The following is a 24606-nucleotide window of genomic DNA, read 5'->3' as shown; positions in this document are numbered from 1 at the left end:
GCAATGGGCTCGTGGGACGTGACTCCCTGGCCACGCTGTCACCCGCGGGAACCGGCCGCAAAGACACGGGTGGGTTTGGCGTGGGGTCTGTCTCATGCTCTCCCCTCCTCCCAAGGCTGCTGTTGCTGGTTCCACCTTCCCCAGCCCCATGGGCCACACTCAGAGATTCTATGGAATCATAAAATCATTTTGGTTAGAAAAGACCTTTAAAATTATCGAGTCCAAGCACAGCCTAACCCTGGCACTAAACCATGTTCCTACGAGCCCCACCTACACTGTTCAGTCCCTCCAGGGGTGGTGACTCGGCCCCACACCGGGAAGGTCCCAGCTCCAACAAGGTTCCCCGGTGCTGGGGTAAAACCCAACCGGGTCCTGTCCCCCCGCATGGGTCTGAGTCCATCCCGGGACTGAGCCTGACCTAGTCCTAACCCGAGATTCAGCCTGACCCGATCCTGCACCTTGCCCTGAGTTTAAACCCCACTCAGTCCATCCCCGGGACGGAGCTTAGCCCGCCCCAGCCGCGGCTCCGACCGGTCCCGTCCCCGCCCCTGTAGCCCCCTGCCGGGGCTCCCCGATCCCTTCCCGGGGTAGGGGGTCCCCCCCGCCCGACCCCACGTACCTCCCGGCGGCGGCTGCGGGTCGTTCCCAGCCCGGTCCGGTCCGCCCTGCCCGGCCCTCCCGGGGCGGCGCTTGCAGGGCCCGGCCCCGGCCATGGGGCGGCCCCGGGCAGCGCTCCCGGTCCGGCCCCCCAGCGGGAACCGCCGCTGCGAACCGGGGGAGCGGAGAGGGGCAGGAAGACACCGAAACCCGGGGTGCGGGCAACCCACCCCCCTCTTCTCCTCGCCCTTTGCAAGAGCTTCCAGCTGCTCATCTCTCCCCGCGGTGCTCTGGGCTCTTACCAATCCCCCAAGAAGGAATTTGCTCTCCTGGAAGCCCTTCACACAGCACAAGCCTGGCCCGGCTGATCCTGACCGTGAGACGCTCTCCATCATCCCTTCTATAGTTTCTTTCAGTATTATCTAAAAGTTCTCAGAAAGTCGGGGGGAACTGCACTGGCTGATTTTGGTTCCCCTTCTCCAGAAGTGTCTGAGCTTCCAGCAACAACAGTTTAGTCAGGAAAGGGATGTGCTACAGCAGCAACCCAGCAAAATTTGTTCCTTCTCCCATGCTATTTGTGCACCCAGGCGTGAAGGGGACGGGTTCCAGCCTGCCCGATTCCGGGGGGTCCCTGCACCCCGCAGGCTGCTCCTGCAGCAGTTCCTTCCTGCAATTCCTACCATGCACCACGTAATATATAAAAATATGTTTTTCCACACCTCATAGAATCACAGGATGGTTTGTGTTGAAGGACCTTCCCAGCTGCCCCAGTGCCACCCCTGCCATGAGCAGGGACATCTTCACCAGCTCAGGTTGCTCAGAGCCCCGTCCAGCCTGGCCTGGGATGTCTCCAGGGATGGTTCATCCACCACCTCTCTGGCCAACCTGGGCCAGGCTCTCACCACCCTCAGGGCCAACAATTCCTTCCTCATGTCTAGTGGACCCTACTTCTAGCTTATAACCCAGCTCATGAGCGTTCTGCATTATGAAAACGGCTCGTACAGACAAGCAAAGCCTCTCCTCAAATGAGCAGTTCCCAGCACCATTTGAGGAACCACAACCACTTTGTCTCATCACTCCGTTCCCCAGGGCAAAGCCAACATCCCCATAAAGCCGGGCTTATGTTCACAAAGAGCCTGGAAAGTGCTTTTTATCAGGCTGCTGCCCTTGAAAAACACCCCAGTTAAGCACCCGCTCCCCAGGAAGAGCCGTTCCGGGCACGGCCCTCACCGGGGCTGCTGGTGGCCATGTGCCTTGGCCTCGTAGCCAGACAGTCCCGTGGTTTCCAGGCTGAACCGCAAGGATGGACCTGCTGGCTCCTGCCCTGTTCTTCAGTAGGGCGTTACTAACGAGCAATTAACAGCTGCAGCCATGCACGGGGTGGTGAGCTGCAGAGACAGGGAAGATCTGCATATTTCCCTGCGTATCTATGATGCAACTAAAAAACCTTTCTGTGCAATATACATAAAATAATTACAAAACTGGGAGTGCGCACAGGGGATGCAGCTGGGTTTTGGCAAACCCTGCTCGAATCAATGATGTGGCCGGTGTCACCTCAGTGTCACCTGCCAGCCCAGCAGCAATTGGGGCTTGCATTCTCACACCCAGCCTTAATGCTGAACACCACCAAGAACTCCCGATTCTATTGGAGACGACGCTCAAGGTGGATTTTTTTTCCCAACCATGCGTGAAAAAGCAGCATTGCTACACTCGCTGGACCAGCCGCTGCAGTTTTTCCTGTCCCTTAAGCCCTGCAAGTCCCTGCAAAGGCAACAAGCATCAAGAACCCGACACGAGTTGTCACATCCCCTCGCGTGAGTCGGCAGGGCCAGCCCTGCCTCGGGGGCACCGGGATGCGGGTGGGAACTCCCAGTTTCCCTCTATCTCTCCCTTCCCCAGCACAATCCTGCACGGACCTGATGGCATTTTCCACTGACTCACCTGCCGCGGCTCCTCCTCCCGGTGCACGGCAGCGCTGCCCTTCCCCGCTCCTAGTGCCTAATCAAAGGCCAACTTCCAGAGCTCTGCTATAAAAGAGTATCATTATTAAATATCTACGCACTAATTGCTTTGCATTTTCAGGTTTGGCCACCCCGCTCTGGCAAATTCTCCCTCTGCTTCTTGACCTGCCTGCAGCACCTTTATCAATATAAACCTGCCGTCTCCAGCTAGAGCTGGGATTTGGTTTTTTCTGCCGTTTAGCTGCAAAAGAGCAGGGGGGAAATACACTTTATACAGCGACTGTCGCTGATCCTGCGTGGGGAGAGCCCAGCTTAAGCTGGAGCCATGTCACCCATCCTGCAAAGGGGCCCTGGAGACCACGAGCACAGAGAGGACATTTATAAAGCAGCTCCTCACATTCCCACTCTGCAAAGCTGAATATTGGCCAGAAACAGCCTTTTCCGCAGCATCAGGGCCGGGCCAGCCGGAGGTGGCTGCATGCTGAAGTGATTTCATCTCTCCCTTTGCTCGGTTGCTCCCTTTGGAGCAGAATTCTTCCTCCTCTCCCCTCGTGATGCTGACTCAGACTGCTTGCCCATCCCTAAATTAAGGGGTTTCGCTCGCACCCCTCGAAGGGCAGAGCCTGGATGGTTGCTCCAGTCTCCGCCGTGCGCTTTGCCGTGGGCTAACGCATTTACATGCATTTCTTCGGCTCATTTGCCTTTCTGGCTATAGCAGCCATCCTGGCGTGGGTATTTATCTACGGGCAGCTCGAATCCTCCCCTTGCAAACACGCACTGCAAATCACTCCGGGGTGGGCTGGTACCTCTCCGGGGTGATTATCCAGCCAAATATGTGGGATAAAGACTTTGCTTGTACAGGAACACCAAGGAGGAAACAAGAGCCTGACCAGGAGCCATCAGCAGCAACAAAAGGGCCTTTCAGAGGAGCATTTGATGCTCTGGTACTGGCTGGAGATGCCAGGGACTCATGTTACCTTGGCCTCAGTGGCAGAAATTGCTCATGGGCAGTTTTCGCCTGCTTTTTTCTGCTCAAAGGAAGGTGCTCAAACGTGTACATTAAAATCTATGCAAAGCCCAGCGCAGAGCACAGCCACATCCTCAGAGTCCTCCAAACCTTTCCAACACTGCTCGGGGTGACACATCGCTCCTGGACACCTGCAGCTTGTCCTGGAAGAATCAAAGCCACCAAACTACTTATCTATTAATACAGAGAGTTATTTGTTACAGTTAAATTAGCACCAGAAGTGTAACACAGCCAGGGCTGGGGAGGATGCTCAGGTTTCTACTCCATCCCCACCCAGTCCTACAGCCCCAAGCCATCCCTCCCCCTGACACCGCAGCCTCTCAGGAGGGGGGAACTTTGATTTTCCCCCATTTTGGGTGTGTGTAAACACCAGCACAATATTTGCTGGGCAAACCATCTGCCCAGGGAGCAGCCACAGCCCCGGCTTTGCCCCCGGGATAAAAATCCATCCCAGCCTGTCCTGTGATGCGCTCCCTCAAATCCCAGTTCCCAGCGCACACGCACTGGTTTATACTGGTATCTCCCTTTCCCATACCTTGGTTTCTACACCCTGATTTACAGAGCGCCTGTGGGGGCTGCAGGCTGGGAACCTGCCGTCTAAATGGGGAAGAAAAGAGGAAAAGCAGCAGCCCAGGAGGGACGGCGGTTCCGGTACAACCAGTCTAACTGGCCAGGTCGCCGTCTGCCGGTTCAAGCACACGCACGTCTGCAACCTGGAAAACAGCACAAGTAAAGCTGCTGTATTAATTATAAGAATAATAAGTAACCTGGCAGCTTCCTCCTGGGGGCTGCTGCATCTCATCTGTGATGCTCCAGCTTAGTCCTGCCTTGCAAAGCGCAGCTTGGCTGGGCAGAACTGTCCCATATGGGAAGGAGTTGAGGAACTTCATTCATTTACCTCGGGACCTGTGTGTCCTGTGTGGTGCCATGAGGCTTGACCAGGACAAGAGAGGAGTTGGGAATATTGGGAATATGAGATCCAGGGCTTGAGGGAAAGAGGAGAGTTATGGGGGTGTCCAGATATTTAAAAGAGCTGAGCAGAGGTTTAATGTAGCTTTGCAGAATTAGGAGCAGATGGCGAGCGATGGCTTGTGCCCAAGACTAGGAAACTGCTGGGAAACCACTCAGCAGCGATGATAAAACTCCAAGGAAAACTCATTACCTGGATACAGGGTCTGATTGCAGCGTCAGTGTCCTAGTTGGATGGAGCCAATTTCCAACATCGGCTTCATACACACAAAGCAGCAAGAGTAGCAGACACCTTCTAGGAAAACACCGAAAATGGGTGAACAAATAAACAACGATAATTCCAAATTTTCAGCAATTCTGAGCAATAAACCAGCAGCCTTGACACCAGCGTTTAGGGAGACACCACCATTCGTGTCCCCCATCAGCCCCATCTCAAAACCCACAGCCATCCTGACCATTTGTTCAGCTATTGAGTGTACACAGCTTCAGCTCTTTAATGCAAAGGACAAAGCCCAGGGAGGTGAGCTCACCTGCCTGAAACGTCCCAGGGACTCGCCTGCCACAACCTCCCAGATCTGCTCCTGATCTATGGGTTATTAGTGCATGGCTGTGGTGTGATGAGAAAACATGGCTTCGGTTGGAACGGCACCCACAGACAACGCCAGGACACAATGGTAAAGGAGCACAGCGGTCCCCGAGTGTCCCCTCTGCAGGACACCCCGACCACCCCAGCACAGAGCAGCCTTCATTTTCCTTTCTCGGTCTAAAGTCCTTGCGACTCCATCTGCACAGCGACGCTCCCGGTGCAAAGGGCACAACCACCACGAGTCAGACCTAAAATAAACACGCCCTGCTCTTAAAAACCACCTCGTGCTGCATTTGTTGAGCTGCGTTCAGCCCGGAGTTTGTTGACTTTGGGCAAGAGAACTCAACGGGGCACACGAGCCTTTGGCCACATGGCAGCTGGTGTCACGGTGGGGACAACGGTCATCGGGCTGGTCGCGGTGTCCCCTGCATGTCGCAAGCAGAGGTTCGGCTGCGGCTCGGGGAGCGCTCACACGGTGGCAGCATCGCAGCGCGCTGCAGCGGGGACATGCTGGGACACAGCAGCCATGCGGGGGGACACAGTGTGGATGGGGGGACACTGCGGACGGGGGGACACTGCGGACGGGGGGACACAGTGCAGACAAGCTTTGCACCCTGCGACTGACAGGAAAAGCCAAATATTACCAGAAAATCACTCCCAAGTGCAGCAAACGGTCTGCGCCCAGCTCACCTCTGCTGCTCTCAACAGCTACACTTCAATGCCATGTTTCATTCCCATTAATGCTGTGTTACAGCTGCAGGTGACAGAGCTGCAGAGCCAGCTGGCTTCTAGCTTGCTTTCTCTTCTTCTCTTTTGTTAAACCCTCCCTGTTTCAGGCTGTGGAGGCTCTTACTTGCTCTGCAGCTGCTCTCAAACCCAGAAGGATATTTTTGTTAAAAAAAAAAAAGGCACATCTATTCATCTACACTCTCATCGGTTCAAAACACAGAAAATCATCACAGGCCTTGTATGAAATGCTCTTTTTTTAAGTTCTTTTCCCTCCCAATTGTGGCTCGATACCTCGAGCGGCTCCGGCTCGTGACCGCTTGGCTCCATCCTGAGAACTGTCACCAACCCCAAACCACCATGGGGACCTGCTGGAAGTGCTGGCACAACCCTGCAAGTGCCAAACGCCATCTGTAAATTAATAATAATAAGTTAGTAATAAAATAACAATTTTATCCATCCATGGTTAACCATAATTTATCCACGAGCAAGTTTTATAGCACAAAAACTTCTCGTCTCTCTGTCCCACCTGCTTTTCTCAGCCCTCAGCTTTACATCTTCCAGATCTGAGGGCATGTCCTGGCTCTTCTCCTGCGTTCCCAAAACTTTACTTACCTTAAATCCTTACATTCCCATTTGATATGGATGCACCAATGGCTGCAGCCCCTGCCCATGGTGCCATGTTTGGGTGCGAGCACTCAACTGGCAGCTGGTCATGGGGAAGAGCCAAGGATGCAGCTTTCTCCTGCATCCCACCTGCATCCTGCATCCTTCTCCTCCATCCTCACCTGCATCTTTCTCCCACATCCCCCATCACCCCAGGGACCCCAATTCACCCAGCAGCCAGGGCAGGGGTGACACTTCCCCTGCGTTCCCAAACCTTTACTTATCTTAAATCCTTACATTCCCATTTTATACGGATGTACCACTAGCCGCAGCCCCTGCCAGTGGTGCCGTGTTTGGGTGCAAGTACTCAACTGGCAGCTGGTCATGGGGAAGAGCCAAGGATGCAGCTTTCTCCTGCATCCCACCTGCATCTTTACCTGCATCCTTCTTCTGCAACCTTGCCTGCATCCTTATCAGCATCCTTACCTGCATCTTGCATCCTTATCAGCATCCTCACCTGCATCCTGCATCCTTATCAGGATCCTCACCTGCATCCTGCATCCTTCTTCTGCATCCTCACCTGCATCTTTCTCCTGCATCCCCCATCACCCCAGAGACCCCAATTCACCCAACAACCAGAACCGGGGTGACGTTCACTTGTGCCCATGACAGTGATGACAACAGTTCACCACCAGCATCACCCCAGGATCTCCCTCCAGCAAGTAATTAAATCACGTGGAGTTCACCCATACTTTAAAATAAGCTTTATTTAGATCTTTTATAATTTTATATTTGCATCCATGCCTTCAAGGATTCTCCCCCACTCACATTGGGGAAAAGTTAAATCTAATGTTACCCATAATTCATATGCTATTTATCGAAGTTCTCTCTTAAATAAATCATCCTCTTAGTAATTTTTAGAATTATTTCCTAATTTACAAAAAAAAAAAAAAAAAAGCTGAAATGCAAAGGAAACTACTCGATAACAAGGAGATGGCGCATCTGTTCTGGTGGTTTATAGTTTAAATTATAAAAATGCAAGGAGGAAAACAAACCAAACCAAATGAATGAACAAAAAACAACCCCCTCAAACAACAAAACATATATAAAAATGCCTCTCTGCAGAGAAAGATGCGGCGGGGTGAACCCCATCCTGCCCACCCCGTGGCCTCTCCGCATCATCCCATTTGCAGCAATACACGGTGCAAGGGCATCGGCGGTTTAGTTCGGCAATTTAAGACAAAATACCCCTTTCTTTGTTCAACCGGGGCACGCGTATCGGAATGAAGAAAAATAATACACTATTATAGCATCATTAAATAAATCTTAATACATTTTTTTTTTTTAAGAGCTTAAAATTATATCGTAAGCATTAAAGCATAAGGTACTTATCTTGGCATAAGCAGAGCGCGGTGCGTGTTAGTGGGGAGGGGAAGCGGCCGCCGCGCCGGGGCTGCTTTTGGGGCGTTTTCCAGGGGATTTGGAAGCACAAGTTGCCATTTTGTGCTTAAAAATCACCCCGGAGCCAGAAAAACCTCCCCGTGGGGGTCTCGTACCGATTTCCCCGGCGGCGATAACACCCCAAACGTGGCGTTTGGAGATATCTCGGGGTATCGCCTTTCCCCGCCTCCCGGCTTATGCCGGATCCCCCAATTTTCACTCAAAGAAAAGGGTGAGCCCCCCAAAAAATGCAGGGAAAAAGCAGAGGTAAAGCCCCCACCAGCTTTTCCCCCCAGCTTAATTTCCCGGCATGTATTTAAATCTGTGTTTTCCAAGGCGTTAAGTGCTCCTGGGGCCAAGGAAGCCTGGGGTGGGGGGTCCAAGGCTCCAGCCCCCCCGGCAGCAGCTTCCCAGGACAGTACAGTACAAACACACCCTTTCCTCCTCCCCGCCCCATCCCAATCGACGTGGAAAAATATAAAAATCCCAAAAAACTTCTGCAATAATTTAGTTAGAATAGCTCCTCTGGGTTTGTGCAAATAAATTAAAACAACTTAAAGAAAGAAAAACAAAAGGAAAGGTTAAAACACTTAATTTCCAGACCGGCGGGCGTTCCGAGCAGCCCGTGTCGCCTCCGCGGGGTTCGGCCAGGAAGACGTCACAGCAAATGAGATAAGTGTTCTTTTCTCTGTATGTGTGTGTTTTCTCTCTAAGGTCCCTCAGCTTGGCAGGTCCTTTGTCCCCAAGCGGGGACATCCCGCGGGCTGGGCTCCGGAAAACAGCGGCTTTCGGACAAGAGACGTCACAAGCACAAAGTGCACAATATTTCTGGTATTTACAGAGACACAGCAGTCCTTCAAGTTTCAAGTTTCATCAAAAGAAGGAGGAATTTAAAACAAGAAAACCAACAAAAAAACCCCCAACCCAAACGGACAAACTGAAGTGACGACAAAGGGTTAGCGGCATGGGGGGGGGGGTAAAAAAAAAGGCACACACAAAAAAAAAGGGGGAAAAACTGAAGTTACGACACGGCTGCATCGCTCTCAAGACGACAGGTAACACGTCCACAGGCGGGGAGGGGTGGGATTATGTACATTGGTGATAGCGGCGCTGGGATGAGCGTCTCGGCGCTCGCCCGGCGCGGGGGGGTCACCAGTCCGCATCCTCCTCGATGTAGTAGTCGGGGGCCGTACCGTCGAAGAGACCGGGGTCCAGGGATTTGCGCTGCTTGCCCCGGGCGAACACCCTGGAGATGGAGCCGAAGCCCATCTTCTCTTTCTTCTTTTTCCGTTTTTGGTCTTCCAGGTCCTCTAGAGACTGCGGGGGACAGGACATGAGGTTGCACACTGAGTTTTTTATTCAGCCCCCCCCTCCCCATTTGGTTTAATTCAACCAGCTCAGGATTTCAGCTCCAGGTACATAAGGATGGTCAGAGCAAGGGGCTGTGCATAGCTTGCAAAAATACCCCTCCATTTCAGGGTCAAATACAGGTGAATAATCTGATCTAGTCTAACTTGCAAAAACTAAGACTAAGATGGGTTCTAAGCACAGCAACCACCTACAGCATTACCTGGATTTTGGGGCAAATCACAGAAATCTGAGACATCCCAGACTTAGAACTCAGGATGGCTTCTGCTCTTTTCTTTTTTTAACCCCAAATTGGTGTCTCTGCGCCCCCCAAATCACTCACTAGCACAGGAATGGGTTTCACAAGTGGGATTTAAACTGGGTTTTGTGCCTTACCTGTACAATTGGGTTGTGCAAGTTCTTCTGTACCGGTCCAGGACTGTCCCCCTGTGGCAGAACGAGACACATCCAACTGAAACAGCCCAAACACAGCCCAGAAATCCCCAAATCCCAACAAAAAGCAGCTCATCCTGGCAAGCACAAACCTGCAAGGCTGGGATAAACCCCAGGAACAGATACCTCAAGGTCAGCAAACCTCCAGCCCCAAAACATCGTTATATTTGGAAGGCAAGGACCTGCAGCATCGTCAAGAGTCTGTTCCCCCACGACGCAGGGGAACAGACTCTTCCCCAAGAAGCCCGCACCAAAGCAACCCCCCCACCAAAGCAAACCCCTAATAACCAAGTGCCTTACGTTGCAGAGCGAGTGTGTTCGATGCCGGGGCGAGTTGATGTCGCTCGGCGTGGACGACCGGTCGCCCTCGGCCGCCGAGGCGTCGGAGATGATGGACGGCTGCCGGGAATGGCAGGGGCTCACTCTGACGGCTGGAAAGCACAGGGGAGTTAACTTCTGACCTATTTTTGGGGTGCTTCGCCTTTTTTTTTTAATAATATATAGAATGGGTGCGGGGAGAACCCACCTTGCCGGTCCGCCGAGTGCTGGGGGTGGGAGTGGTAGAGGGTCTGCTGGCTCTGCCGGATGGCGGCCGTCAGCGGGAGGTCGGCCTGCATCACCCACTCCTGGTTGCCGTTCAGCACCGTCTCGCCCGGCATGGCCAAGGAGTGACGCTTGGGGACGTCCTTGGTCAGCGTGGCCAGGGACTGCTTGGCCTGGGGAAGGACACCGAGGTGATGGAGGGGGGGATAAAACACATATGAACATCTCACGGAGCAGCAGAACCAGCAGCAACGCTGCACCAAACCCACCCGCCCCTTTGCAAGTAAATACTCAAACTGTGTTGCTTGCTGCACTGAGAATATCCAGCTCCTTTTTACAGATGGGGTTTTTTCTGCCAGAATTGCGATAATGCAAGAACTGCAGCAAACACTTGGATGCAGAACTCACTGGGGTGTTTAATGTGTCCAGTTCTGGGCCCCCCAGTTTGAGAAGGATGAGGAATTATTCCAGTGAAGAGCTACAAAGATGCTGAGGGGTCTGGAGCATCTTTCTGATGAGTGACTGAGAGAGCTGGGGCTGTTCGGCTGGAGAAGAGAGGCTGAGAGGGATCTTATTTATGTTATAAATATCTCCAGGGTGGGTGTCAGAGGATGGACCAGACTCTGTTCAGTGGTGCACAACGACAGGATGAGGGGCAATGGGCACAGACTGAAACACAGGAGTTTCCACCTGAATATGAGGAGAAACTTCTGTACTTTGAGATGCTCAAGCCTGGCCCAGGCTGCCCAGAGCAGGTGTGGAGTCTCCTTCTCTGAGACATTCAAACCCACCTGGACATGACCCTGTGTGATCTGCTCTGCTGACCCAGGGGGTTGAACTGGATGATGTGCAGAGGTCCCTGTCAACCCCAACCACACTAATTCTGTGGTTCAAGCCCTCAAGCTGCTGAGCCGAGTGCCGGTGGCGTTCCCGAGCTCACCATGGCCAGCTCGGCCTCCAGCTCCTTCATGCGGTTGTCTTTCAGGTCGAGCTGGGAGCGGAGGGCGCTGGCGTGGTCCGTCGCCTCCTTGGCTTGTCGCCGCAGCTCCCACTTCTCCCGCTCCAGAAGGTCCTTCTCCTTCGCCAGGGCTTTCACCGCGTCCTCGCTCTCCTGCCGGGAGACAAGAGGGGAAGCTGAGGGACCTGGGGGTTCAGCTGGAGAACAGGAGCTGAGGGGAGACCTTCTGATCTCTGAACTGCCTGAAAGGAGCTTGGAGCCAGGGGGGTCGGGCTCTGCTCCCCAGGAACAAGCGCCAGGAGCAGAGGAAACGGCCTCAAGTTGCGCCAGGGGAGGTTGAGGTTGGATGTGGGAACAATTTCTTCCCCAAAGGGCTGTGGGGCATTGAACAGGCTGCCCAGGGCAGTGCTGGAGTCACCATCCCTGGAGGGCTGGACAGACGGACATGACGTTCTCAGGACATGGGGCAGGGACAGGGCTGGGGGAACGGTTGGACTCCATGATCTTGAGCGGCTTTTGCAACCAAAGTGATTCTGTGATTCATTTATCCTTTACCTGCTGCAGTTCAGCCCTTGCGTCTGGTGAGCGTCTCCCAGAGCTGCAAGAGGCAAGCTGGAGCTATGGGAGGCTTTACCCCATTGCAAACCAGGTCTCACCCCTATGCCACTGCCACCCCCGCCCAGCGCTGGGCTCTCACACTCACTTTCCTATGCTGCTCGTAGTTCCTGATGAAGTCGCGGAGCTGCTCCTCGCGGCTCTCCAGCGTGGCGTACAGCTGCTGCATCTGGCTCACCAGGTCCGTCTTCTCCCCCTTCAAGCGCTTGCGGTCGGCTTTCATGGCTGCGGGAGAAAAAACAGCTTGAGTCTGGGGGCACGGCCGGCCCCTTGCCTCCACCACTTCTATTTGTCAAGGAAAACACAGCAAAATTACAACCCCAGGGGCTGCGCCGGGAGCGGGTGCCCAATTCACCCCCATTGTGCACCCAGCAGCCTATCCCATCATTGCCACGGCTCCAAATCATCTTGAAAAAGGAGATTTGAGAGCAAAACCTGAGGAAAGCCACAGGAAAACCTGCTGCTCCCTTGTCCAGGCTAAACAAACCACAGCGGGTTTTCCTGCAGCGTTCCCATGTGTCACCCACCCAGCTCGGCGATGTTGCAGGGGGACAAGGGGACAGCGTGGGAGCACCATGGGATGCATTTCACCAGCTGCAAGATGAGACCAAAACCTTCATGTTTCCCTTCTCCCACACAGGGAGGGACGCTCGCTGAGCACCAACACACAGACAACATGCTGGAAGTCCGGTAAAACCAGGGAGGGTTACAGAAACATCCACTAATTTCTGCACATCAAGTGCTCGGAGCCTGGTTGCAGAAACGCCCTGCCCCAGATACACCCCACCAAAACAATCCCCGATTTAGAGATCAAAATACAAGGATTGCTTCTCGTTATAGGAAAGACTTGGCATGTTCTTCCACCCGGAGGAAGTGCTGCTCTTGAGGGAACGGGATGGCATGGAACACTCTGCCCCCCAGGTCTCTGAGTTCCAAGCAGCCCAGCCTTGCAATTCATTCCTGTATATTACAAAATAAATCCTACTCAGGTAGGAACTTATTTCTGTGCACAGGTATCACTGTATGTGAAGATGCGTAACAGAATGAGCGCTTTGGATGGAGCCGGTAAGGAAGGAGGTTGCAGATTAGCAGAGAAAAAGGTAGGGAATATAAAAATAAGACATGAAACAGTGGAAAAAGAGGGGACTGGGACAATGGGAAGTTTTAGCTGTTTAAAACCACATTAAACTCTTTGGACCAACCACTCTGCCATCAGGCACCAGAGGAGCACCCAATGACCCAAGGGAGAAATGCTGCAACGATTCACCCGGTCCCGTGATCAGCAGCACTTGTGATTCTTCCTTTCCCACCTCAATGAATATGAGTCCTCGTGGGACAACTCAGCCCCTTCCAGCACCGGGACCTTCCTTATTTTTGTTCCAGTTTGGGAAATGACTACAGAAACCCTCTAAAAATAAGCACGACTGGACCGCATCGGAGTGTGTTTAAAAAGCGCTTTCCTGTCGTCTGTGTGTATTTAACAACCGCGTTCCCTCTGCCCAGTTATTCATTTCACATGAACTACAAGCTTGCTGAAAAGGAAAATATTATATAAGCGATATGGGCTCAGCCCCATCCCTGCAGGACAAGGCACTGCTGAAAATCCCTCTATTTTCAAGCTCTTGAACACTTTGTGACATACAAATATATATTTTTAATTGCCGAAGGATACCGAGAGGCTTTTCTAGAAGTCACATTTGCACTCTCTGATGCTGCAGGTGACAAAAGGCTACTAATGAATTTAATTAATTAATAGCGGGTCCCCATAGCATACAAACAGCTTTAATTAGCGGCAGCATTCAAGGTCCTTAAAGATTGAGGGAAAACACTTCTTTGCTTGCCAAAATATATATATATATAAAGCTCAGAAGTACTATTAGGAGAAAAGCACATACCATGTCCCAAGGTTTACCAGTATTTACCAATATTCACACTAATATTTACCATTATTCACACTGCAAGAAGATGATGGACTTGGGATATTGCAAAAGCACTTTTTTTCCCTATTAACCTAATAGGACAATTTACCATTTGTTTCAGTTCATAATTGAGAGATTTGCTAAAATGAACGCACTTCTTTCCCCTTCTATTACCAGCGCTCTCCCTCCTCCAAAACCGATTAGCTCCTAAGCTTAAAGAAGATTTATCAGTCATTTGAGAACTTCATTCCAAACCCAATTAATAGCAAATTAATTGAAAGAGGCAGAAGAAAAATACAAAAGTTAAGGCAGAAGTGAGCGGTTGGGGCTGCCAGAGCCCCCGGACCACGCGCCGCGGCTTAATAACGTCCTCAGCAAACAGCCCTGCTAATTACTCGGTCAGGGCAAACGAGCCATTGCAATCCATGGCGTGACGGCAAGGGCAGCCAAGGAGGAATAAAGCGGGTTTTCACCGGCCGTTCCAGGAGGTGAAATGGGTTTTCTTCTTCAACCTGATGGGCCAGGGCCAGGTTTGTGTGTCCCAACCCCCCCGGGGACCAAAATCAACTCTCCCACAGCTCAATGTGCTCTGGCGAAACCTCCAGCCTGTTCATAAACCCAAGACAACAGGAGAAGCAAGATCTTCAGCCCTTCCCATGAGCGGAAAGTATTTATCTCACGTGGTTTATCTGCATTATTTATTTTCCCAGCATGTGGCAGAGATCGAGCCACCAGCCCCCCCTGTATCCCCCACACTGGGCAGCAAGTGATGGGAAGGATGGGTTGGGAATGATGGTGTGAACCCCCCAGCTCTCATTACCACCCCCCTGCACCATTAATCCCATTAATTTAGCTTCCACCTCCTGCCACATGATCCGTCCCCCCAGCATCACTCTGCTGGGAGGAGGATGATGGACACAACGGTAACGGGACCTGCTCTGCAGCCAAAATAACTAAAAATCTCCCCTAGCACCTCGTCTTTCCAGCTTTACCTAACGAGCCGACATCTAATTGCTCTGATGCACCAACCCGAGGGGCACAGCAGCACGGCTGGAACCTCCCTGTGATGCCACCACCCCATGGTCCCTGTCCGGCCTCAACATCTAACATCTCCTAGGTGGGAATCAGCTACTACATGCTAAAAACAGGCATTTCCCCCCCTAAAACGGGGGCTGCTGTAAGTACCGTCCCCCTTTTGAAATTAAAAATACCACATTGAAGGAAAATGATGTGATGGTTACACCAGGTTATACAGATAATCGGTTTGGCTACCTTGGTAATGTGATATTAGATGAAAAACTACTATTTTCAGGCCATAGAAACATGACAGAAAGGGAATCAGAGCTGACTTTACAACTTACTGAATCATACACTGATTTTCTAACGTGGGTAAAGGTGTTCTTGGGGGTCAGCACTCAAGCCTCAGCGATGTCCTGTGCCAGAGGAACGTGTAAACCCATCTTGTCCCATTAACATCCACTTAATTTCTCCTGTTTCTCCATCCCAACCATGAAATCTGATGTTGTCAGCATGACTAACCCATAAAAATCGGTCAGCTCTGTGCAGGAATTGCAGCACCGCTGCTTGCTTCGCAATTAAATAGTCACGTGCAGCCGTCACCGTTGGCCGAGAAGATCTCGCTGTTGAAGACGTCAGCGTTGCGCGGCGTTGGGCAGAGCCAGCACCCGCTCCTGGGCGTGCGGAGGTTCGGCACGGGCAGGAAATTTGGGTGTGATGTCAAGTTTCAGAAAAAAAATGAGGTGAGGCATTTGCCTCGGGGGGAATTCACCTGGAAACACCCTGCTAGGAGGCCAAGGGCTTTCCAAACCAGACCTGCCGTGGTCATGGCATGGTGAGCAATGACTTCTGCTGGGAGTTCAAGGTGGGTCTTTGAAGGAGCACAGTGGGTTTTCTGAACAGAGTACCAGGTCCTTTTGGTGGAGAGAGCTTCCCTGGATGGGTCCGTGGCTAGGAGACCCATCTACTGGGACATCTATCCACTGGGAGACCCACCTACCGGGACATCTATCCCCTGGGAGACACATCTGCTGGGACATCTATGCACTGGGAGACCCACTTACTGGGACATCTATCCCCTGGGAGACACATCTGCTGGGACATCTATCCACTGGGAGACACATCTGCTGGGACATCTATCCACTGGGAGACCCACTTACTGGGACATCTATCCACTGGGAGACGCACCTGCTGGGACATCTATCCACTGGGAGACCCATCTGCTGAGACATCTGTGCACTGGGAGACTCATCTGCTGGGACATCTATGCACTGGGAGACCCATCTGCTGAGACATCTGTGCACTGGGAGACTCATCTGCTGGGACATCTATCCACTGGGAGACCCATCTGCTGAGACATCTGTGCACTGGGAGACTCATCTGCTGGGACATCTATGCACTGGGAGACAGACCCATCTGCTGGGACATCTATCCACCAGGTCATCCATTTTTGGGACACCCATCCACCGACACATCTATCTGCTGGGATATCCATCCACCCATTCCTTTGCCACCCTGCAGCAGCGGGGGATGCTGAGGATTTCTGCAGGAGGCTTGTTCCACCCTAAACTCCATCCCTGGGAGATCATAGCTTGGAGACATGGGTTTGAGAGGGAGAAGACCAGGCTACAACTGCTGTGGAGCAGACGTGAAGTCGGTTCACACCTTCCCAAGCTCCAGGGAAAGCCAGCCCGAGGTCTGCACCTTGGCACTCGAAAAAGCAGCAAAAACCAGTCTTGCTCTCCACGTGATAATCCCTCAGGCGAGCTCCAGCAGATTGGATAAACCTTCCCAGAAAGGAGGTTTCTGCCATCAGCCCACATGCTTGTGGATGTCACCTGGCCAAGAGGCTCCCGGAGTCCCGCGGGCGCTCGGCACGGTCCCTGCCCGCAGCAGGACGCAGCAGTAATGAAGCTGTCTGCAGCTTCTCCCGCCAGACGTTTCCACATCAGAGATCCAAACCACATCCAGGCCTTTTTCCAGCCAGGGACAGGGAAAATAGAACCGTGTTAATGCTGTAAGCACCGTCTCAAGCCCAAGAAAAGGAGGGGAGGATGACGGGACGTAGCACCACGGGATTTTATTTGGATGTTAATTGATTAATAAAAAAGAAGTGCAAGAGATGGAATCAGCCCAGGGAAAGGAGCAATAAAGATGCACAGAGCACGTGCTGCCTGGGATACAGAAACTGCTCAGTTACTCCTGCAGAGCACCCTGTGCCGCAGCAAAGGTTTGTGAGCACAGATGGGGAAGATGCTGCATGGGCTTATCACCGGCTTTACCCTCGTGCTAAACACTGTCCGAAAGGGCTGGAAACGCATTGATGACAAACCCACCCTCCTCCATCCAGACCAGCACAAAATAAAAGGCGTGTGGCCGTGCAAAGCGTGCCAAAGCTGCTGGAGCCTCCAAAAGCAAACCCCGCCGGCAAACCCTTTCCGCTTCCCTCTGCGTTAATGCCCAGCGAGCCAACACTATCTGAACCAGCTGCTTCGCTCTTCCAGGCTCAGAGCCAGCAACGCCGACACATTTCAGTATGATTTATCCGCTAATGACATTACACGTGACCCAAGGCGGGTGGCGCTGCTGCGGGCGCGGGGACGTGCAGCCAACGCTGCTGCCAGGGCACCCTCGAGCGAGGACTTTGCAGCAATGCGAGGTGGTGAGATGGTCCTGGGGATGCGAGACGTGACCAACACAAAGCCCTGAGCTACAGGAGAGCGCATCCAGGTTTCCCCAAGCTTCTTGCACTGCCTTACCTGCAGCTCCCTAATACAGAACCATCAATGCCTCTACCAGCCAATACATTTCCCCTGGCAGAACCGCTCACCAGGCACAGTTATTGCCATTTTTCCTCGCCTTTTGGCTCTGTTTCTCTATGGACAGAAAGGAAAAGGTATTATTCTTTTCCCCTCTCCAGCTGCTGCTCTCGTTTCCACATCACCCGTCTCCGTATCCGCTGCTGTGCTGAGCCTGCGCTGCTGCCCGGTGCCTGCAGCCCAGCAAACTTTTCCAAATTATGCACAAGCTTTCCAATATAGCACGGGAGGGAAGGAGCAACGCTCTTAAAAGCCTTCTTGTTACGTGCCTTTCCAAGCGCCAGCCGAGATTCCCTCTTCCTGGCCATCCAATCTGCAGAGAAGTCCTGGGAAACCAAGCCCAGCAGCTCATAGAGCAGCCAATAAAAGCCCCATAAAAAACCCCAACATTATATTCCTTAAATACTCACAATTCTCAAGCCAAATTCACTTTTTCCCTGTACTGTCCTCCACAGTATGACCTCACCGCACCTTCTTAGATGACTCTTTTTTTTTGCAAATAGTCTTAAAATAGTTCTGCTTCTCTGTATTTTGCATTTATCAGCACTTCCTCCTCCCTGCCTGCACAGAGCAAATATTCTCTAATTAAGGTTTTTCTTCTCCAATTACGGCTTTATAAACCCAGAGCATTTCCTGCTGCCGGAGGCTGCACTGGCGGTGGGGGTGAGATTTTGAAGGTATTTTGGCTGTTACTAATTTATAGCGATGCTTTTGCAAAATGGAGCAGGATCAAATAAAAAGCAAGTCAACTGGGGTAGATTTGCTCTTCTTTTTTCCCAAATCCCCCACCTAAATACAGACTCATCCCAACTTGTGCACCTCAGCATCCCAGACTGGGGGAGATGTGGTGGGTTCTCAACCTCTGAGCCTGAAAAACTTTTGACGGCCTCACTTTATAATCCGCAAACACGAGCTGACAAGTGGAACTTACCCGCGGTATGTTGGGGATTTGAGATGATATTTAGAGCCGCAGCGCTGCCAGGGTTTGACACACGAGAGCTTTTCCCTGCTCAGGATCATCCCCCGGCTCTGTTTAACAAACCGTCCTGCCTCGACTTATTGCCAGCGCGGTTTTGGGGAGGAAAGGCTGCAATTCTGCCCATTGCACCCTGGTCTAGGGCTCGCAGCAAGATGCCCGTGCAGATTCCAGCGAGGGAGGGAGAGCCCAGTCTCATCCTCTGCACTAAAACACCCAAATCAAGGTGCAAAATAAAAAGAGGAGACCCTGCACATCACCTGGACGCTCATCCTTTGTGCAGCGCTCCTGAAAACTCCACCCGGGATCAGAACATTGCATTTACCAGGGAAAAGAAAAATCACTGCTTCTCTCTTAAAAGATTCCAAGGGGCTTAAATCCAACCCACCCCCATCTCGCAAACGTTTCCAGCTGCATTTCAGCTGCTCTCTTGGCTCTGCTCTCTAGCCAGCCATGGGTGGATTTCTTTGCAACGCTGCAAACGTTCCCCACACCCCGTTTCCCAGCACGCTGCTGCACCCCAGTTTTGCACCATGGTGGGAAGAACAGCGAGGGGGTCCTGGGGTGCAGTGCGCTGCAATCAAACCGCATCACCACGTGCACGTGGTGCACAATCCAAATCAAAGGAATGGCTTTTCCTTTCCTTGTTAATTCACTTATGAAGCTTTGAGGTCCCGGGGAGATGCATGAGAAGAGGAGGGTGCAATGCTTACCGTGCAGAGCCTCCTTGGCCCGCGCCAGCTCGTGCTCCTTCTGCGCCAGCTGCACCTTGAGCTCGGTGGCCGAGAGCACCTCCGGAGATTTGCTGCCGTGCGTCTCCTCCAGGTCCTTCGTCAGCATTTCCTTCATTTGCCGGAGCAGGTGAACCTCCTCCTGCAGCTGGGCCACCTCCTCCCGCAGCAGCGCTGGAGGAAGAGGAGACACAATGCGAGGAAGTCAGTGACCGACGGCTCCCGGTTACGGCCCCCGCTGCAAACTCACGCCCCGCGGAAACGCTGCCGGGGTGACCCCCCCGGCTCTTGCAAAATAAACCCTTTTGCACAGCGCAAGATCTGCAGCGGTGCTGGGAATGGAGGAGGAGGAGGAGGAAGGGATGGGGAAGCACTGGGTAGCGAGGGGGAACATCCAATGGGTACTGGCTTCTAGTTTTTGCATTGCAAAATATTAACACTGCGCCCCATGAGACACCCCAGCTCTGCCTCCAGCCAGGGAAATACCCCACAAAATGAAACAAAAACCATTCTAAGACCAGAAAGAGGAAGACGGCGCTTTTCCCGGCACACTTCAACCCCTAATTTTGCCGATTTACACCCAGCGATCACTGTGCCCCCCAAAGCAGCCGCACTGCAGGAGCATCCCAGCCCGGTCCCCTCTGCGGAAGCTCCAGCCACGTTTCTTACGGCTCCTGATACCACTGAAACATTAAAATCTAAGATCTATAGGCAGCTATAGGTGCAATATGGAAAGGAGGATGCAGCAACACGCTCCCCATGCTGCAATTGTATTACTGAACCCAGGATCAGTGAGATACCCGAGATGCTTGGTTTTTATATATATATAATTCAAGATATATATATATATATATATATACACACACAAACAAAAAGGACTGCACTTTACAATATATATTTATTTTGCAATATACATCTATTCAACAATAGATAGATAGATAGATAGATAGATAGATAGATAGATAGATATCTCAAAGCACAAGCTTAAAGTAATTAAAGCGCTTTTCTGCTGTTTCCACATTGCCCTCGTCTTCCCTCTTCCTACAAAACCACTTTTGGGCCGTGCACCTCTGCTGAAATCCTCTATATTAGCCAGATATCCTGATCCAAAATGACTCGTGCCAGCATGCAAACAGTTTCATTTTGCTTCTCGTAGTCTTTGAGAACGCGTGGAGAAGATCCGTTACTCACCCAAAAGGACTGATGGGTTTTTGGGTTTGCATCGTCCCCCTGGACATGGGGAGAGAAAACCCAAACCCCTCAGCATGTATGTTACAGCTATCAGAAAAAATAAAATAGACATGAAAAATAAATGCCCCCTCCTCAGGTGACTGTGGTTGGGTCTTTTCCTTGTTGTCATCACCGAGGGGACAGTGGCTGGCCATGAAATATTGGGGTTTCTCCCCTTATTTTAGCCGGCCCGGACGGCAGCTGCACCAGGAAGGCATAAAAATCTGGCTCGCATACTTGAAATACTTCCCGTATGAAAACTGGCAAGGCCCCATTCTGTAAATTATTTAGCAATACAGTCACTAACGAGGAACAGCAGAGCTCCGCACTGGGGATTTCGGGGCAGTCCAAAGGGTTTTCTTGAAATCTGGGCAAAAAGCAAGAGCCCAGCGGCCGCCACGGCCAAAAGCGTCTTCCCCAGGGGCTGAAAATACGCAGTTTTCCCCCCTCCAACCTTTGGGAACGTGGGGAAGGAACGCGATGGACTTGTACACAGTGTAATATTTACCGTGCAAAACCCACCCAGCGCCTTCCCCAGCCACAGAAAGCCCCACGCGACCCCACAAAACGCCACTGCCTGCCACTAATTGCTCTTTTGTTTGTTCACACTGATCAGTTAATTAATATTCACCTTTCATTGCGTGCTGCTTTGCCCAGGAGGTACCGCGGGCTGTTCCCTGGCAAATCATTAACCGGTACAGGAGGATCTGGGCAGGACAGTTTGAATCCTGCTGCAGTTCTGCAAATCACTGCATTTCAGTGACAACCCAAAAAGTCCCCACTTGGCAGGGACCCCTCCAGCAAATGAGCCCAAGGAAGGGCAGCTCGGGGGAGTTTCTGCAGCAGAACATGCCAGAAGAATCCAACAGGCAGATTTGCAGCTGTTTCTTACAAAGCTCCTTTCTCTAAAGTTCTGTGCGATGCAGCTTCTCCCAAACTGCACCGTTCCCGCTTAGCAAATGGTAAAAATAATGCAAAAGTATTCATTCTATGAAGCATGCAGTAAGGCAATTTAATCCCCAACTTAGTCCTCGGCTCCTCATACCACTGAAACATTAAAACCCAAGATCTATAGGCAGCTATAGGTGCAATATGGAAAGGAGGATGCAGCACCACGCTCCCCACGCTGCAATTGTATTACTGAACCCAGGATCAGTGAGATACCCGAGATGCTTGATTTTTATATATATATAATTCAAGATATATATATATATATACACACACACACACACACACAAAAAGGACTGTGCTTTACAACATATATTTATTTTTGCAATATACATCTATTCAGCAATATATAGATAGATAGATAAATAGATAGATAGATATCTCAAAGCACAATTCATTTTTTTTGTATAGAAATATATAAATTGTAAAGCACAATCTGCGCAGCCCAAGATTGAGGAGAAAAACCTCTTGCTACGCTCAACCAGCAGAAGACACACCATCAATCTGGGCCTGGACCAAAGCTGGGATCCCACACGCTGCCTTATACCTGTAATTTCCATTATTTCCATACAGGATTTCCAGCCCATCAGCGGGAAACACAATTATCCCCCCCCCCCAGAATCACAGAATGGACTGGGTTGGAAAAGACCTCATAGATCATCAAGTCCAACCCTTGGTCCAACTCCAGTCCATTGACTAGATCATGGCACTAAGTGGGTCCCCAAGCGGGTCCCCACTCCAGCACCCACTATCCCTCTCCTGCAAGTTTCCATCCAATCTCAATCAGCATCTCCATCCCGAGAGGGTCTTATGGAGAAAGTCCATTTTATTTGCATAAATTGCATTAAGAGAACGACTCGGCTCCAAAGGAAAATCAACTTTGTTTTAAAACAAGTTGCAGGGGGGAAGACAAAAATCCCTGCTGCTGTGCCAAGTTTAAGCACCTAAATAAACGATGCAAAGAGCGCTATTTGCAGGCAGCTCTTGGCAATTCCTACAGCAAAGTTCCACTAACCAGGAAAATAGGGTCAATTATTCAGAGACGTAATTTCAGACTCTATTTCTTGCGCATACAGATGGCATTTCCATCCATGTTCCTGCAAGGCCGGGGCTGTGAATGAGCCGCACATGGCTTGAAGTGAGCACCAGCCCTCTCCAAAGCACAATGCAAAAATACAATCATTTCTGCAGTTCAGCCTTGCAAGCACTCCCATATCGGGCTGCAAAGTTAAATTTGCTATTAGCAATCACCTCCCAAATGCAATAATGTCAATGCAAGAAGCTTCTACATCACTTTTTGCCCCTTTTAGTTTTTTTTCCTCCTCTTTTTAATGTCTTTTTTGGGGGGTTGTCTGTGCGCTGTAATTCCCGACCCCTCGTGGGGAAGGCAGCGTCACCCCACATTGACAATCCCCATCACACTCCAGCCTCTTCCAAATCTGCCGCACGTGGGCAGCGACGGAATTAACGCAGTTTAAACATCTCCCAGACTAATTGACGAAAACTACCATTCACGCCGAAATAATTGCCTGTTAATTATATTTCACTTGATAGCATTAAACTTCCATGACACCGTCGGATTCTGCGTCCTTTATGCTTTGAGAACTGACTAGTGGTAACAGACAGCGCGATTAAGACTTGTTTTTTCCATTGTGGACACTTCCAGACGATATTTGGGGTTGAAATTGCTACTCCTGCCCCTAGAAATCCCACCTTGGGCTCCTCTAGGGAGCAGATTCACCAGCACCACAGCGTGCTGGCATCCATTTAAAAAACATCTATTTAAAAGCCTTTTTCCCCATGTAACTCAGCTGACACCATTGCTGTACACGCGTTTCTGTCTTCGGAGGGTACGCATTAAAAATGAATGTGGTATAAACGACAAGGTTTTTGTTGGTGAAATCTGTATCTTAAGCAAAAGCTGCATTTTGTGCCGCTTTTGTGAGTTTACCGGTATGGTGGGTTTTGCTTTACTGGGTGCAAGTCAAGGGGTTTTTTTAAGCAGGACATCAGCAAGAAAACTCAAGTGTGTCTTGGGTTGCACCAGCGATGTATTGACAACCGAGGTGAGAGAAAAGGCTTGAAATCAATGGTTGATTGCCCCAAAGGGTGAGTGTACAGGGCCTGCAGAGAGATGTAAATGGGGAAAAAACAGGGGAAAATGGGACAATACAAAATCTCCGTGCTATAGCATCATGTTTCACCCATCAATGCAACCCTTGGTCCCTCCTCTGTCCTGCAGAGCTTTGGCCCATTATATATAAATATATACACGCACATAAATACACACATAGCTCTGTCCTGGGATGGAAAACAGAAGGGTCATAGGACAAAGTACGTTATTAGAAAAAAAACAATGATTCAAGGCCTAAGGATGAGCCTAACTAGTATGTTAAAGAGCATCTCATCACCTTTGATCGTCCAGCAGCTCTCCAGCTTGGGACTCAAGTCTCTTGCAGAAAGTTCAACAGAACAATCCTCGCGAACAGCCCGCACAACATGCCATTTTCTGCTCTCAGCACGTCTTTGCGAGGAGTGATTTGGAGGAAAAACATGAATTGGTGGGCACAGGGCAGGGTGACAGCCAGGTGACAGAGGGGGGAGGCCAACTGTGGCCACCCCCATGCAAGCCACAGGTTGCACTCAATAAAGCATTTGATTAGCTCAAAAATACACTTGGATTCACAATAAGACCCGGTTACCATCACTGCCCACGCAAAGCCAACGCGTCCAACCTCTCCCACCGACACCCGGACACCACGAGAGATTCATGGCAGCTCCAAACCAAACCAGCAGCATCGGCTCCTCGTGGGGACAACACGGGGACCTGTAATTTGTCTGTCCCACCTTCAGCCGAGTGCCGCTGCTGCTGCGGCCCTGGGGACGGCGTCTCCTGCAGCACCAAGTGAATTTTAGCCCCACACACCCATCTTTCAAAGAAGGAAGCTTTAGGTTTCGATTTCACCCCTCACTACTGCTGTGATGCTGCGAGTGAGCTGTCACGCCTGGATACAGGTACAGACACCCCTTAGCACGTTCGCGTTCAAGCTTTCACTCCATAAGCATAAATCCTTGCAAACACCATTTTTTAGCATTTCCTGAGTTAGACACCAGCTTGTTGCGTCCATATGGTCACAG

At 51.2% G+C, this 24606-nt stretch overlaps 1 protein-coding gene across 1 annotated transcript in view; it reads right to left on the bottom strand.

Moving 5' to 3' along the window:
- Window positions 1–9061: 9061 nt before the first annotated feature.
- KAZN (kazrin, periplakin interacting protein) overlaps window positions 9062–24606 on the bottom strand; it is a gene marked incomplete at its 3' end in the record, with an annotated part of 188137 nt that continues 172592 nt past the window's right edge. Inside the window, exons 4-10 of the mRNA XM_080358864.1 lie at window positions 19273–19464; window positions 11917–12053; window positions 11196–11366; window positions 10239–10428; window positions 10013–10143; window positions 9656–9706; window positions 9062–9229 (exon numbers count right to left, since the gene is read on the bottom strand). Coding sequence (XP_080214990.1) covers window positions 9062–9229; window positions 9656–9706; window positions 10013–10143; window positions 10239–10428; window positions 11196–11366; window positions 11917–12053; window positions 19273–19464 — 1040 coding nt within the window. The remainder of the gene's footprint in view (window positions 9230–9655; window positions 9707–10012; window positions 10144–10238; window positions 10429–11195; window positions 11367–11916; window positions 12054–19272; window positions 19465–24606) is intronic.

Source organism: Nesoenas mayeri (assembly GCF_963082525.1).
Source record: "Nesoenas mayeri genome assembly, chromosome: 24".
NCBI classification, from domain to species: Eukaryota; Metazoa; Chordata; class Aves; order Columbiformes; family Columbidae; genus Nesoenas; species Nesoenas mayeri.
The sequence above is the reverse complement of the archived record's forward strand: the minus strand, read 5'-3'. Positions and strand labels throughout refer to the sequence as shown.